The following is a 17,969-nucleotide window of genomic DNA, read 5'->3' as shown; positions in this document are numbered from 1 at the left end:
AAAGGGCTATGGATTTGAGAGCTTTTTTGAAGGTTCTAGGAGGGGAGTGAAACTACTCATATACCCTTGACCAATGTTGTCCTCGATTCAGGAAGGTTGTCTTCTTTGACCCAGTGCGTTGTTTCAGGAGGGATGGACATGAAATAATGAGGGAGGTAGGGGACACCAGTCTACTAGCCAGATCAACTGAACTGATCCTGGTGATCAATGAATGGGGTGGCACATGTGGCAGCCAGATTGCCCTCACATCCACGGCCATGAATTTGAAAGAGAGCAAGAAGGGTTTTACTGGAAGGTTTGGAGGGAGAAGGAGGAAGGAGGATATGATGCATTTACATTATAAAGTCAAAATAATTTTTAAAAATCCTCAGTGTCAGGCAAGAAACACCTCCATTCAAATTGTTGGTCGAGAGTAAGAGACTGCCCAAACAATACATGCTACCTCCATTGCTTTTGATTGCTTCCTAGAACTTGAAAGTGTGTTCTTTGGACCCAAGAATTGGAGAAGTCAAGCTGTAACTGACCTAGAAGCCTCCTCCCTGAATTCTAGATTTCATGGTATCAGAAGGAGGCATACAAGCTAACAATGGACAAAAAGCTCTAAAGCCTGTAAGTAATAATAACGACCAATCTGGCACGATATACTCAATGTTGCAATAGTGACACTTCTATCTTGGGGACAACCACAAGCTGTCTAATGGGATGTAGGATCTGAGCAGTAGGAAAAAACTCATATGTGGTCCTTCAAACCTAGCTAAAAACCAATAGCTAGAAGGGCCATAGATCCTAGAGGAGAAGCCACTATCACTATTTTTGTAAACAAGTATAATTCTTAAATTACTCTCTAAATACATACCCTTATACCTGCTGTTAAGTATAACTCTTACCACTGATCAAAGACTGTTATAGAAAGCCTCAACTGATCAAAAATAAGAGAATGACTGTGAGGTTCAACAACGTCCATTCAGTGTATGGATGAACTAGTCATCTAACTGTGCTTTTTTTGTATACAAAATCAGGCTGTTTATATAGCAATTGCAGTCTTGCTAATCTATTTTCCGAGAAAGTGTAGAAGGTCTGCACCCATGTTTATTTTGAGAGCTAGGACTATTTATAAATAAATAATGTTAAAATAGGTTTGTGATAGAAAACAAGAATGTGTTCAGTTGAACGATACTCTATCATACACCATTGCCTTTACCGAACTTTTTAAAATTTAAACACAGCATTTCTATAAGGTTTACTATGTCCATCTTATAGAGAACAGATGAGAGTTAGCTAAAGTTGTACTAGTAGTTTGCAGTAAATCCAAGACCTTGAGCCAATTTTATTTCCCTGCAAAGTCTTTGTGTTTTATTCTTTAAAATATAGGCTTTTGTACATAGCATGCTGCCTCTGAAATGTCAGTAAATTAGAGTTATTATATCTTTTAAGATGAAAAAATACTACAAATTTTCTGCCCAACATTGTGATTTTTTTACTCTGTCTCTCTCTCTCTCTGTCCCCCTTCGTGTGTATGTGTGTGCGTGTGCATAGTATGTGTGTACGTATGTGTCAATGAGTGCATATGGAATTTAGAGACTAATGTTCAAGAATCCAGTCTTTCCTTCAGCTCCAGTTTCCTGGAATCAGACTCAAGTCATCAAGCCCTCCCAGCAAGCTCTTTAACCTTCAGAGCCCTATTGCCAGCACCAATCTCTTGGTTTTTAAATGGATATGCAGTGGATCAGAAAACAGGTTTTATTAGCCAAAAGTAAGATAGCTGCTTAGGGTCATATTTAAGGTCTATCTATTAACTAATCTGCCCATTGCTCTTTCTAATTAGGAATTTTCAAGGTGAGGCCCTATGCTAATTAGTTCAAATGGAAAAGCTCATATCTCCTAGGGAGTTAGGACAATAAAAATGTTGTAGTATGGGTAAGCAGATTTAGGGAACAAAGTTGGTGGAAGGATATTTGCACAAGTAGTAAACATGATAGTAAAGACATCCCAGTTATGTGATACCTTTCAATTAAGCTAAGCTTCTCTTAGGGGAAACTAACTCTGTATTATATGATACACATTTTTTTTTCACATTTGACTCATGATTGGCTATTTATTGTGGAGAGGAGTCCAAAGAGCTAAGTGCCTCATTCATTCCAGAAGAAACAATACAGGGAGATGAATGAAATGCTAACAGTCTCCTTGGGATAAACCTCAAGAAATTGTAGGTGAGTAGGGTGGCCTTGTGCCTTTTGTTGTAGTCATAGTGTAGAAAGGAGCGAAGACTGGGTGGTTCATTTCATGGAGAGCTACTGATTTAGGATATACAATAGAAATGGATGTATTTTGACATGTTTGCCTAGGGCATATACCTAGAAAAACTCCAGGCAGACAGTTTTTCTTTGACTAACTCTAAATTGCTTTTCACATTTCTATTTTATGTCTGCAGAGGGAACACACAATAAATTTGAGTAAGAATGTAGCAGGCAGAAATCAGAGTTGATGAATTCCAAGCTTACATAAGTTAAGGTCCACAATCCTGGGTGCTTTTCTTTCTCCCTGTCAGTAGACTTAGTAACACAAGACAGATGTTCTTACTCCTTCTAACTCCTGTCCTATTACTCAGGGATTTGGAAGACTAGGCTTTTTGATTGCTTTGGTGAAATAGAAGAGGATTTAGTGGGTTAGGGTGTGAGATGGGGGAGAGGCTGGAGGGAGGAAGGCAGCATATCAAACAGATGGCTTGTGTTCATTGCAGATATGAAAAGGGAAGATGCACACATTCCAGCCTTCTGCAGGAACTAACAATCAGCTATTACATCTTATCATTTCTGAGAGATGCTGAAGGAACTCAAGGCCCATAGCTATCCTGACCCTGAGAGTTTAATCCCCAACAAGGACCAGAGCAAATACTTGTGGGTTTGACTTATCACTCACCTTTATATAGTGTTGACTTTTTAAAATTGCAGAACTTTACTGAGTCATACATTGTAGATATCTAGCACTCTGAGTGTCGATTTGACCTTTTTAAGGTACAGTCATGCTTTTATGTAGCCGGAGGTTATATCACAAATATATTTCTTTTCATTGTTTCTGGTGATTACGTGGCCATCTAACCTGCTAATATCAAACAGTGTGTTTAGCTCTACCCCAGTTACTGGACACTGACAGTTTTTCACATAGTGCCCTTTTCTCTTCCAACTTCTCACATCCTTTATCAAACTCTTTTCACCTTTCAAGGTCTGTGTCCAGTTTTACCTCCCCTAGGAAAGCTTCCGTCTCCCTCCCTTCACCCTGCTCCACTACCAGGAATGAAAACAAACCCCTCTCTTTGTTTTTATGGCTCTTTGTCCTTTCTTTTAACCATTATAAAAATCAAGACATCTTAGACATATTTTCATTGATATGGCCATTAACATAAATTTATAACATTGGCACAAAGAATTAATACCATATAATGATGATGATGACAATGATGACGATGATGATGATGATGATAATAATAATAATAAAGGTTCTTTTAAGGTAATGATTAGAATTTACACATAAATGAATCACCTAAGCATATACTGTTCTGAATTACAAATACAGCAGACATATAGCATTCCTAATAAAACAAAGTGATGAACATTTTGGAGTAATTTACATTTATTTGATGTCATACCTTTGTGTGTACGTTTTTGAAAGTGGGATGATTCAGGAAAAGAACAAATGGTGACCTTTATGGCACACATACACACTGTGTTAGAAGTAACTTCGTGTTTCAGTGCATACTTTTCTGAGGTTGTATATCCTGTCATATGATTACATAGTCAGTGTGTTCCTTACTGTGTAGGGGTAACCCCAGCCAATCACCTTGCTTGTAGGGCGGGGTCGCCTGAGGATATTTTTTATTAATAAATATTGTTGGTGTGCTCTCCCCCACCCCTTCTGCTTTCCTGTTCTCCGCTGGAACCTCGGGTTCTGTAAATGTTTCCTAATTAAAGCTGAATATTTTATTATAATTTCTGTCTGCCTTCATTTACACCGCTACATTTCTTCCTGTTCTATTTGACTAGCAGAATGGATCAAATGCCTATTTACATTGCCATATTAATGTTTTAAGTGTTTTTTTTAAATTCTGCTTACTACATCTTACAGATTTGAGTTATTGCCTCATTTTAAAGTATTCAAAAGACTTCTCATCATATGTTCTAGCACATTAGCCTGATTTCGAGCACACCTTTCTGACTTGATGACTCCTTATCCTTTCAGCTACCACACAACAAATGCAACAGCATTGCTCTGCTTTTGTTCTAATTTGGCAGGATCAATTTGTTTGTTTAACTTTTGTCTGAAACTTAATGAAGCGTATGATTCAAATTGCATGTCCTAATTCATGTCTCATCTTACGACTACAGTTTTGCAATATTTATTGAAGTGTTTCAATTACAAGTGTTTATGTTTTGTGTGTGTGCTCTAACCTCATTAAGACATATTTTATAAGAATAGAATTTGGTTCTTTGTTTTCTAAAATATGCTAATTTTCTTGATTAATCTTTGCTATTGTTTCTGATGCCAAACAGTCTTTTATATGGATAGCTTTGCAATAAAGATTAAAATATGATATGCTTTCAACCTCCATCACTTAAAACAATCTCATAACTTTTGCTTTCTTTTTGTAGGTGAATAACATCATTTTATAACTTTCATATATATGGATATGTATATTCACATGATATGAAATCTATGTTTTTGTTTAAATAATATTACTAGTCAGGTATATTGTGTCTTTCTATTTACTCAAGTCTTTTTGTATACCATTATAATTTTATCATTCATTTGAATATATTTGTTTTGTCATTATTACATTTTTCAAACTACTATAAAACTGCTGATAGCATCTCATGTATAGGGCTTTCTGTCATAGGTCACTAGAAGAATGTAGACACAGTAAGGGTAACTGATCTACATTCTGTTACTTCTCTTCAGCATTTATCATAATGTTTTTGGTAAAACTTTCTATTGAGATATAGTTCCTATACCATAAAATTCACACCTCTGTTCAGTAGTTTTTAGTGGATTTACAGTTGTACAGCTATCACTGTAGTTATTTAGAAAACTTTCTCATCATCCAAAAGTGAAATCTCATACCCTTCATTTTAGCACCTTGAGGACACAAGCAAGAACTAGTATACCTTCTGAAATACACATTACAAATGGCCTTTAAGAATATGCAAATCTAGAAATATTGGGCATCTAAATATCTGGTGAGTACTTTCTTTAATTTATTTTGACTTTTGGAGTTTCATGCATGAGCATGTTATCTGCATCACTCCATCTCTTCCTTCTCCCTTCCAGCTCCTCTCATATCTCCCCAGTTCCCTCCAAAATTCATGACCAGCTCCTTAATTTTCATTATTATACAGACCCACAAACACACAACACACATGCCCTTAAAAACAAAAGAATGACAACAAACCCCTAATGATCCAAATGAGTTATTTAGTAGAGCTTGTATGTACACGTGTCCAGAATTGGTCAACTGGGATTCAACAACCTATGTGTGACCTTGTCCCTGGATAAGAGTGATTATACCTCTCTCATCATATCTCACACAGAACAGGGCCTTTTGTAATTTCCCCTGCCCATATTATCATACCAATGGTGCTGTCGTTGTGCATGTCTTGTTCAGGCAACCTCATCATTGAGATTTCATGGATACAGTTTCCTTGCCATGTCTAGATGACTCTACCTAGGAACAGGTGTCTTGGTATTCTGGCTCTTACAAATCTTTCCCCTGACTCTTAGGTGTAGGGGTTACATCACAGATTTATCAGTTGTGGCTGGGAAGTCTACAGTACTTCTTTTCTGCATTTTGACAAGTTACAGATCTCTGTTATAGTCTACATCAAGATAGCCACTAAAGGTAAGTAGTCCCATTTCCACGTTTAGATAAGTAATCAGGTTTCAGATAGATTGATCCATTTTAAAACTCAGTCCTATTGTTAGGCTACTGCTAGGTTTTTGAGCAAGTATTTTACATTTTAATGTCAGGAGAAAATTTGAAAAATGTCCCTCTTAGGCTCTTCCCTCAGTGGGCTTCAGTGACTTACAAGAAGAACGAATACCAACAGAACATTGCTGGTAATGAGGGAGGAAAGGGCAATGAAGAGCAGAAAGGTTTGTAGAGCACAGACGCACATCACCATAGAAATCTGCTCATGCTGCGCTTCCCTTTGTCAGATATTGAGACTGGCTGGTGACCTTTGAACAGTACGACTCACAGAGCCATGGGAAATTAGAGTGTAAGACTGCAAAGAGCTTCAGAGACCACATAGTTTAACTGCTTAGTTTTCCTGAAGAAAGAACTAGAACCCGCAACCAGCAAGTAGTTTTCTGCCGATCACATAACTGAACCACAGTGACAGAGAATTAACTTTCACCCATTAGTGGAGGAATAAATGCAACCAAAGAAGTGTTCCCACTAGAATAACTTCAGAAAACAAGTTAAGAATAAGTAAAATGGTATTATATAAAGAGTCCTGCATCCTGCCAGAATATCTGGGTTTCAACACCAGTCCTGCCTCTCATTTACTGAGTTCTTAACCACGTCATTTGTCCTTTCTAGATGCTTGCTTTTTACTTTAACTAAAAGTTAGTGGGTTGAAATGGATGACTTTTAGAAGTCTGGCACTTAGTAAACACTCAAAACATTTTAGTGAAGACTTCTTTAAATTCCAAAATGCTTAGTTATATTTAGAAGAGTCACGGTGAACTGTTTAACTGAAGAACAGAAAAAAAATGTAATGAACTTTTTGAAGAATAGGTACTGTAAATGTAAATGCCTGTATGAACAAGCAGAGGAATGCATTAAAAAATACCTGTAAAAGGTCACTTCTTCAACAAATAGGAGTGTCAGAGTCTTTTCAACAAGTAAATAGCCAAGACACATCATCGAAGGTGTAATAATAAAGCCGCTCAATTGTCATCATGACAGTAGTTAATGCAGCAGCATGTGTGGATGGGAGTATCAGATCATTCTTTTATAAAAGCCTTACTTTTTATGTTTATTTCCTTTGGGAAGAAAAAGCAATTCAATCTTATTTTAAATACAAAAAAAAAAAGATTTCACAGTGTTTTTAAGACTGGCAGTCAGTCATTCAAGTGTTCTTATTGAATGCTTACAATGCATGCAGATGCCGAGGACAAGAGTTACCCTAAAATGGGATTTTTTTTTTTTTTTAAAAAGACACAGGACTGTGAGCATAACATTGTAAGGAGCCCGACTTTCTTCAGATCTCAGGTGTGTGCACAGCCTAGAGCTGTGGGTTTCAGCCCTCACAGGTTGAAACGCTCATACTGAGTGCCGTGGCAGATGATGTGTGTGGGGGTGAGTGGGAGTTTGGCGCTGTAAGCAGGAGCTGGAACAGGCATCAGAAAATGAGCATATTGACGTGTTCTTCCTCCCTCTCCCACCTTCAGAGATGGAATAATAGTAGGGATCTGTTCCATGTGTATTGTATCACACTTCACAAGTTTACAGAGCGCTTCCACATTCATTATCTTCTTTGATAGTCATGCCAACCCTAAAGCAGGAATAGCGGCTGTTATGTTTTCCGGTTTCAGAGATGACAAAACATGGGAGTTGAGGTAGTTGTGGGTTTGTTTACTGTTTTTCACCGTCCTCTGACAATATGAATTAGTTCCAGCATTTTCACCCTTGTCTTTTTTTCTGAAAGCAGTTTTTTTCATCAGCCCCCACCCCAACATTCTCCCCATTTGACACTGAGGAATGCTCCATGTGACACCCCAGCAGCAGAAAGCCACCCAAACAGTTTTGGAGTAGCAAAATAAAACCACAAACAAACAAAACCAGTGAAGGATTAGAACGAGTACAACTGACAGGTTCCTTTTCATCTGTCCTGACAAAAGTGGAGCGCGTGTGTGTTGGGAGGATGGCATTGGAAGGGAGTGGAGCTTGTGGAGTCTGGAGATGTATGCTTTGGCTAGTCACCAAAGGTTCTCTTCTGACTCCACAATGATACTAGTGACAGAGATGATGCCTCTGCTTGCATTTAGTGAAATATGAATAAGTAAGGCAGAAAATACACAACACAGATAAGCGTCACTCTGGAAGAATGGAGGAAATACTTTAGTGAGCATTTACTATGTACCAAGTAGTTTTTAAAAGATGTCATTGATTTTCACAGTAGTTCCACAGCATAGATGCTACTTTTGCCCTTCTTTTACAATGTGAACTAAACATGACATAGGCTGAGTCCTTTGTCACAGAGTTTCTCTCCTGAGATTGGATAGGTCCATAAGGCTGCAGGATCAGAAATGTTAACCATTATCCTAAGTGATGAACCTATGTCTTCTGGTGGATTACAACTACAGAAAACTTTTTTTTTAACATCTGAGGTTCAAATCCAGCTTCCAAAAAAAAAAAAAAAAGCTTTACTGTTAATATATGTGTCCTCATCCTGGGACCTTCCTTCTTGGCAAGGTTGGGCTCACTCTTCTGCAGTCCTCTTATGCTGCCCTTTGGTAAATTAAGGACCCCACTCTAGACAGCACCATGGCTGTCTACTGATTCAAAGGGAATGGGAGGTGGCTTAGATTCTAGACGTGGACGTGGAGCTGCATAAATGCACACATTCTGTTGTCTGATCTTTAGCTAGCGGAAGGGCCCGGAGCTTGTGTGAGGTAGCATCCTGGCACCAGAAATAACTTGTGACCACAAGAGTGAGGACCAGAACTCACGTACTCCTGATACCATCTGACACCAATCACTTTGCTATGTGGTTCTTTGCCTAGACACTGCTGTTCACTAAGAGTCCTTGGGAGTCCCAGTTAATTTTACATCTGCACTCTGTTTGGTTTAGGAACAATCAAAGGAATCATAGAGCATTATTTGAGCAGCAGAAAGCTACATGAACCCCAAGGGCTTTGCCCTTTTTTGATTGCTCTTTTACAGGATAGTGCCTTCACTTTTGAGCTCAACATCTTGCAGTCATTTGGGGGCTGTCCTAATGCCTTCAATGGTATTTCAGTCAGGAGATGACCATGGCTTTGGAAAATGTTTTCCTGACCGACACAAATAGTGAGTAATGGTGACTCCTCTTCTGTCAAACAATATTTTAGATTCTGAAGGTGTGGGGAGAAGTTACCTATCATTAAATTAGTTCACCTATTTGCCATTTTGTAACCTTATTTCACTTGCAGGGGGGGGAGAAGAAAGAGAGATAACTGATTGCACCTTATATTTTTTTTTGTAAGTCCATGTATGAAGTTCTGTGAGTATAAGCCCTCACTCACTCATTTGATAAAAAGTATTAGGTCCCCTTTGCCTCCTAGGCCTTTGCTGCCTTGTTCTCTCCTGAGTTTTGTTAACCTTTTTCTTGCTTTTCTTTCTTTTCAGTCTTTCCATAGTATACTTGTTTTTTTTCTGGAAATGGCATGACTGTATGGAAAGGGCCTTAAGATGTGACTATAGGAAAGAGGAAGGGTTGACTAGTGTCCCTGATTTATGTGTTTGCAGTAGGACTATTTCCCCCTTATCAGCTAGTTTGCTCTTCTTTTCTCACAGCGTGTCTAAAGAGGTTTTGATCCAGTCAGGAGTGATTCTCAGTCACCTCAATGGAGAACTCATCTGCAGAGATTAAATTCATCCTCATTGGAATGACAAATGACCATCAACTTGCAGTCCCACTTTTTGGACTCCTTTTTGTTATTTATTTCATCACTGTGCTGGGAAACCTAGGTCTGGTGGTACTGATTCAAGTCAGCCACCGTCTCCACACACCTATGTATTTTTTTCTCTCAAATCTGTCCTTCCTTGATGTCTGTTTCTCTTCCATCACAACCCCAAAGACTTTAGCCAACTTATTATCTCAGCTACAGGCAGTTTCTTTCTTTGGATGTATGGCTCAAATGGGCTTGTTCATAATCTTCGCTTCTGCTGAATGCAATGTTTTGGCTTCCATGGCCTATGACCGTTACATGGCCATCTGTCGCCCATTGTTTTACCATATTACCATGTCAAGAGTTCGTTGTCTCCTTTTGGTAGCAGGATGTTACTTTGGTGGGCTCCTTAACATGGTGGCTGTAACAAGCTCCATCACACAGCTGTCATTCTGCCAGCCACATGTCATCTCCCACTTCTTCTGTGATATCCCTCCACTGCTGGCATTGGCTTGTTCTGATCCTTGGGTAACCCAGATCTTGGTTGTTGGCTGTGGGGGGTTCACCCTTGTCGCCTCAGTCACAGTAATTCTTGTCTCCTACATGTCTATATTCATTACTATTTGGGGCATTCCTTCAGTTTCCGGCAAGCAGAAAGCCTTCTCCACCTGTGTTTCTCACCTGACGGCAGTTGCGCTGTACTATGGAACAACTATGTACACGTATTTGCAGCCCTCGCGGCGTGGGTCTCAAGCAGGAAACCAGATGGTCTCGGTGTTTTATACCATGGTGATCCCTATGTTAAACCCTCTCATCTACAGTTTGAGAAATCAGGAAGTGAAAGCTGCCCTAACGAAAATATTGAGACACGGTCTCTAATCTATTTTGTGTCTCAAAAGATAGTAGATTACATTTTGTTCAACAAAACTACATTTTGTTCAGTGTTTTCCTTGCTTCCATACGAAGTCTTGTTAAGAGCAACTTAATTACTCTGGCTAAGTGTTTAGGAGTGGTTGTTTAGATGAATACGAATACAGTGGGGATAAATTATAATACAATGTATCTACATTTTCTGGGATGATTGTTTGATGAGAAATATTTAAGAAAAAACATGTAAGTTTATGACTATAAATATTTTCATCTGACTGGTGAACTTGTGTAACATTAGTTAGAAGTTAAAATAATTTCCAGACACCAGAGAGGTTAGAAAATATTTAATTTTACCATGTGTTACAGAAGAAAGATGACAACTGTCCTCCAAATAACATTGTTCCTTCATTCCTTTGCTTCCGTTGAGGATTTACTTGGTGCATTAAAAGTTGAATTAGATTCAGTCTATATCTGTGCTAAAGATTCATAAGTTTCCTCTCTGCTTCTCATTATTGAGATTTGTCAGGGTAAATCTTAAAAACACAAAATAGAGGGGTCTCACTAATTAGAATTCCAAGATCCTTTACAAAGAACAATTGATTGTTGTTTATTGAGACATCCAGTTCTGAATTGCACCTGTGATTGTTGTATGCAAATTTTGATTGGAACTAGACCAACTTCATTATTACTATTGAATATCCTTTCAACAAGAAACACAAATGTAAATATAACCCCAATTAGCTCATTATTCCATGGCTACTCACCAGAACTTATAATTGTGCAACAAATACATGGTCATTGTTCCATTTTCTAAATTCATTGAGCAAAGCACCTGCGTGGATTGCATGATGCCCTGTGTTTCAGCTTCACCCCTTGCATCAGAAAAACATCCCTATTTATTCACAAAACCATCCAAAGAATATAAAACCTTGTTTTTATTTTATAAAACAGAATAGGATCTAGGAAATTGTTCAAACTCTAACAACACACTCTGGAGAAATAATTCCATTGGGTCAAGCTGCAAGAAAACACAGAAAATAGTGTTTATCTGGAGCGGAAGATCATGGCAAATACCTGAAATCCCAGCAGTTGGGAGTCAGAGGAGGCAGTGTACTGAACTCAGTGACAGCCTGGGCTGTTAAGATGAGACCACATCTCAAAATTAAAGACAAAACAAACACACCAGATCCCTATCATTATCAGAAAGCACCAAATCAATGTACGGTCAGGCAATTCTTTGAATTCCAAGCATATTTTATCTGCAGACTATACTTTTAAGAATTGTGTAATCTTAGAATTCAATTGTCAACTCATGATCTCCTTACTCTTATTTCTTATGGAGGTGACATAGTTTACTTGGTTGCCTTGGATGACAAGGCAATAATCTGAGAAGTCCAGATTTGAAAGTGCTTGGTAGTCCCTCAGGCACACATAACATTTAAAAACTGAAAATCTTTAAACCTATTGCTCTTCTTTCCCTGTCTCCCATCTAAGGAAGTGATCCCACACACCTTTCAAAGCCCCAGAGCTAAGACTTAACCACTGACTCTGCCTTTTCTATATTCAAATACCTCCGTATATTCTAACAATTACCGCATTCCCATCAGTTCTCTTTTAATGTCTCTTGAGTTCATTTTTTTCTCCACCATCACTCTTCCATATCAAGGCTTTCTCGACTCTCTCCTAGACTCCTAGATTAGATCTTTATTTATTTATTTATTTATTTATTTATTTATTTATTTATTTTTGCCTTTATTGAGCTCTACATTTTTCTCTGCTCTCCTGCCTTCATCGCCCCTCCTCTTCAACCCTCTCTCATGGTCCCCATGCTCCCAATTTATTCCAGAGGTCTTGTCTTTTTTTACTTCCCATGTAGACTAGATTCATGTATGTGTCTCTTATTGTCCTCATTGTTGTCTAGGTTCTCTGGGATTGTAAATTGTAGGCTGCTTTTCTTTGCTTTATGTCTAAAAGCCACTTATGAGTGAGCATATATAATATTTGTCTTTCTGTGTCTAGGTTACCTCACTCAAAATGCTGTTTTCTAGTTCCATCTATTTGCCTGCAAATTTCAAGATGTCATTTTCTTTTTGCTGTGTAGTACTCCATTGTGTAAATGTACCATATTTTCCTCATCCATTCTTTGGTTGAGGGGCACTTAGGTTGTTTCCAGGTTCTGGCTATGACAAACAAAGCTGCTGTGAACATAGTTGAGCACATGTCTTTGTGGCACGATTGAGCATCCTTTGGATATATACTGGGTATTATATATATAATACCCAGTGGTATTACTGGGTCTTGAGGAAGGTTGTTTCCTAATTTTATGCGAAATTGCCATACAGATATCCAAAGGGGCTGCACCAATTCGCACCCTAATCAGAAATGAAGGAGTGTTTCTTTCTGAAACCACCATGGGTCCTATCAAATTTGTTTTTCACCTGACAGTCACAGATTTAAATGGTTATTCTGACTGATGAATAATTTGTAAAACTCGTTAGCAATTACAGTTCAGTCATATCAAGCCTTTCATCCTCCACACTGCTTAAAAAGTTTCCATGTCTTCCCTTTCCACAAGACAAATTCTACACTCCTGAATATAGCACAAAAAGATCTTCACGACTTGTCTAAGTATTAAATTCCAAACTTAAATTCTGTATTGTTTTCTAAATAACTTTTACTGATGTTTTAGAGAGAAGTGAAAATTATCCTGTTTTCTAATTGCCCTTCACTTGTCTCTTATAGTCTTATGATGCTTTAACATCTAATGGAATACTCAGTGTTTTACTTAAGATTTGTTTTGCTTACATTGCCTGAAGCCTTTGGAATGATGGAAGCATATTTGGTTGATTTTTTTCTTTAATCATAGGCCTAGCACAGGGCCTGGTTACTTAGTATGGGCTAAAAGAAATTAACAGGTTTGAATTCACTCACAACTAACTTCTTTTCTTATTCAGTCCACTTTCTCCACTATATATTCTGTTGTGCCGTGCAGGAAAAGTTCAAAGTTTTGCCTTCTAGAACACTAGAATGCAGAAAAATTTGGGGGTTTTGTGGATCTTTATCATTGCCTCATAATAGGGAATCTGAACCTCTTTTCCTTCAGTCAACCTTAATCTTTCTCTTTCACTACCGTATCAATCTGATGTCCTCTCTAGATTTCTGTTTTTCTCTAGTCTCTGAGAAAAGCATGTGTGTAGATATCATCCTTTAATAAAAACACAGTCAGAATGCACTATTCCCCAAATTGGAAGCCAGAGGTAACAAGGCCCACAGAACGAATGGAGAATGGTAGATTTTAATATTTTATGCGCTGTAACATCTTTAAGATCAAAAGCACTATAGTGTAATCAGTTTGCCAGAAGACAATATAATGTACCCATTACCTGGCCCTCACCATCTTTCTCTGAGCCGCATCTCCAGAGATTCAATGGCAGAAAACACTAGATGAATAAAGATGTTCTTTTTAGAGTATCCTCAAGGGAAAAACTATATTCTAGAGATCACTCAGCTAGTCAGTGGCAGATGCATAATTAGGATTCAGGCTTATTGATTCATAAGCCAGGAACACTATGTACTACTCTCTTTTAATGTGGTATGATGCTTACTACAGCTGGGAGGATATGATGAAATAGACTTCATAGGCTTGTGCTGCAAACATTAAATTATCATCTCTTTCTGTAGTGTGTGAAAATGCCCATTTCCAAGTACACACCTCCTAAAAGTTACAGACAGCTACAACCTCATCAGCTTTCATCATTTCTCCACAGGAAGTGAATGACTGCAGGGGATATCAAAGTGCTTTAGTAATGGATAAGCCTCATACATAGGACTGGCGTCATAATTTTCAGGTCCATAGATACAGGAAGTATCTATGAAGATGAATCTCCTTTTTAAAAAGCAGGAAACAAATAGCATAAAATATCTTCGGGTAACCCTAACCAAGGAAGTGAAGGATCTATTTGACAAGAACTTTAAGTCTTTGAAGAAAGAAATTGAGGAGGATACCAGAAAATGGAAGGATCTCCCTTGCTCTTGGATTGGGAGGATCAACATAATAAAAATGGCAATTCTACCAAGGGCAATTTATAGATTCAATGCAATCCCCATTAAAATCCCATCAAAATTCTTCACAGATCTTGAGAGGACATTAATCAACTTTATATGGAAAAACAAAAAACCCAGGATAGCCAAAACAATCTTATATAATAAAGGATCATCTGGAGGCATTACCATCCCTGACTTCAAACTCTATTACAGAGCTACAGTATTGAAAACAGCTTGGTATTGGCATAAAAACAGAGAAGTCGATCAATGGAACTGCGTAGAAGACCCAGATTTTAACCCACAAACATATGAACACCTGATTTTTGATAAAGGAGCTAAAAGTATTCAATGGAAAAAAGAGAGCATCTTCAACAAATGGTGCTGGCAGAACTGGTTGTCAACCTGTAGAAGAATGAAAATAGATCCATATCTATCACCATGCACAAAACTCAAGTCCAAATGGATTAAAGACCTCAATATCAGTCTGAACACACTGAACCTGATAGAAGAAAAAGTGGGAAGTACTCTACAACATATGGGTACAGGAGATCACTTCCTACGTTTATTCCCAGCAGCACAGACATTAAGGACAACATTGAATAAATGGGACCTCCTGAAAATGAGTAGCTTCTGTAAAGCAAAGGACACTGTCACTAAGACAAAAAGGCAACCCACTGATTGGGAGAAGATCTTCACCAACCCCGCAACAGACAAAGGTCTGATCTCCAAAATATATAAAGAACTCAAGAAACTAGACTTTAAAATGCTAATTAACCCAATTAAAAATGGAGCACTGAACTGAACAGAGAATTCTCAACAAAAGAAATTCAAATTGCCAAAAGACACTTAAGGTCAGTGTCTTTAGCGATAAGGGAAATGCAAATCAAAACAACTTTGAGATACCATCTTACACCTGTCAGAATGGCTAAAATCAAAAACACCAATGATAGCCTTTGCTGGAGAGGTTGTGGAGAAAGGGGCACACTCTTTCATTGCTGGTGGGAATGCAAACTAGTGCAACCACTTTGGAAATCAGTGTGGCGATTTCTCAGGAAATTTGGGATCATCCTACCCCAAGATCCAGTAATACCACTATTGGGAATATACCCAAGAGATGCCCTATCATATGACAAAAGTATCTGTTCAACTATGTTCATAGCAGCATTGTTTGTAATAGCCAGAACCTGGAAACAACCTAGATGCCCTTCAATGGAGGAATGGATGAAGAAAGTGTGGAATATATACACATTAGAGTACTACTCAGCGGTAAAAAACAATGCCTTCTCGAATTTTGCATGCAAATGGATGGAAATAGAAAACACTATCCTGAGTGAGGTATCCCAGACCCAAAAAGAGCAACATGGGATGTACTCACACATAATTGGTTTCTAGCCATAAATAAAGGACATTGAGCATATAATTTGTGATCCTAGAGAAGCTAAATAAAAAAGTGAACCCAAAGAAAATCGTATAGTCAGCCGCCTGGATAGGGGAAGTAGACAAGATTGCAGGGCAAAAACTGGGAACTAGCAGGTGAGGGGGCTTGGGGCTAAGGGAAAATGGGATGAGAAACGTGAGAAGGGAGGATGGGAGGAGCTTGAGGGATTGGGATGGTTGGGATATAGGAAGGGTGAATACGGGAGCAGCGAGGTATATATCCTAACTAAGGGAGCCATCTTAGGGTTGGTGAGAGACTTGACTCTAGAGGGGCTTGCAGGTGTCCAGGGAGATGTCCCCAGCTGGTACCTTGGGCAACTGAGGAGAGGGAACCTGAAATGATCCTATCCTATACTGATGAATATCTTACATATCACCTTAGAACCTTCATCTGGCGATGGATCGAGATAGAGACAGAGACTCAATTTGGAGCAATGGTCTGAGCTCTTAAGGTCCAAATGAGGAGCAAAAGGAGGGAGAACATGAGCAAGGAAGTCAGGACCACGAGGGGTGCACCCACCCACTGTGACAGTGGAACTGATTTATTGGGAGCCCACCAAGGCCAGCTGGACTGGGACTGAATAAGCATGGGTTGAAACTGGACTCTCTGAACATGGCGGACAATGAAGGCTGATGAGAAGCCAAGGACAATGGTACTAGGTTTCGATCCTAATACATGAACTGGCTTTGTGGGAGCTTAGCCTGTTTGGATGCTCACCTTCCTGGACCTAGATAGAAGTGGGAGGACCTTGGTCTTCCCGCAGGGCAGGGAATTTGGACTGCTCTTCAGTATCGAGAGTGAGGGGGAATGGAGTGGGGGTAGGAGAAGAGGAGTGGGGATAGGGAAAAGGGAGTGGGGGGAGGGGGCAATATTTGGGAGGAGTTGGGAGGGAAATGGGAAACGGGGACAGGTGGAAATTTTAATTAAAAAATAATAATAATAATAATAATAAAGCAGGAAACATTTCTCCTAAAGCTCCTCAAATATATAGGTTTTTTTTCCCTAAGACTTTTCTTCAACAAATCATGCTGCTTTAAATTGTTAATTAGTGTCACACCATCTTAGGCACAATGGTGCTTAAGAAGCAAGTGCAGACACTCATAAATATCCAGTAGCTTTTTATTAAAGACTTAGAATAGATGTGTAGGATCTAACGAATACCAGTTCCTTCTGTCATCAGCTGCTGGACAAGAGGACAGTGTTAATATGAGCACTTTACTTATAAGGAATCGTTAACAGTACTACCTGTGAGCTCCCAAATAACTACATAGAGACTTCTTATTAATCATGAAAGCATGGTTGATACTTTAGGCTTGTTTCTAACTAGCTCTTATAACTTAAATTAACCCATTTCTACATGCTGCACTTGGCTTGTGGCTTGTTATCTCTCCTCCTGCAAGTCCTGCTTTCGTTGTGTCTGGTTGGTGATTCTGCCTTGTCTAAGCATTATCTCTGCTTTGAAAATACTGACTAGCTGTTGGTTACTCAGCTTTTTATTAAACCAATCCAGTGACACATCTTCACACTGTACAAAAAATATTCCACAATATTTTCCATTTTGTCTAAATAAAAAAGAAAGGTTTTACTTTAACATGGTAAAACTATACACAATAAGAACAATTATCAAGTAAGAATTACATTTACAATGTCCAGTCCATTTGTATTTGGCAAATTTAGAGAAAATATTTCATTATCTAGCCTCTCTTGATGAATCCAAAGTTTTGTACCTAATTTTCTTTCTATTGAGACTAAGAGAAACTATAACTATCTAGTCTTCAACTCTATCAGACTAAGGGAAACTATAACTATCTAGTCCAACTCTATCAGAGACATAAGAATGATATACTATTACCTGAGTAAACAGCAAATTCAGAGCAAGCAACTTACAAAACTGTGAAATGAAAAAGACACCTAGCTGCCTGGACAGTGAACCGAGGATTCCTCTGTAACATTGCGGCATCCATCTTTG

At 38.5% G+C, this 17,969-nt stretch overlaps 1 protein-coding gene across 1 annotated transcript; it reads left to right on the top strand.

Annotated features, from left to right (window-relative positions):
- Positions 1 to 9,603: 9,603 nt before the first annotated feature.
- LOC130868626 (olfactory receptor 1019-like) lies at positions 9,604 to 10,527 on the top strand. The gene has a single exon (XM_057760779.1). It carries the CDS (start codon positions 9,604 to 9,606, stop codon positions 10,525 to 10,527), a length of 924 nt encoding a protein of 307 aa, XP_057616762.1.
- Positions 10,528 to 17,969: the final 7,442 nt, after the last annotated feature.

The sequence above is a fragment of the Chionomys nivalis genome, chromosome X, assembly GCF_950005125.1.
Source record: "Chionomys nivalis chromosome X, mChiNiv1.1, whole genome shotgun sequence".
NCBI lineage: Eukaryota > Metazoa > Chordata > Mammalia > Rodentia > Cricetidae > Chionomys > Chionomys nivalis.
Note: the sequence above shows the minus strand (reverse complement) of the source record. Positions and strands in the feature narration are given on the sequence as shown.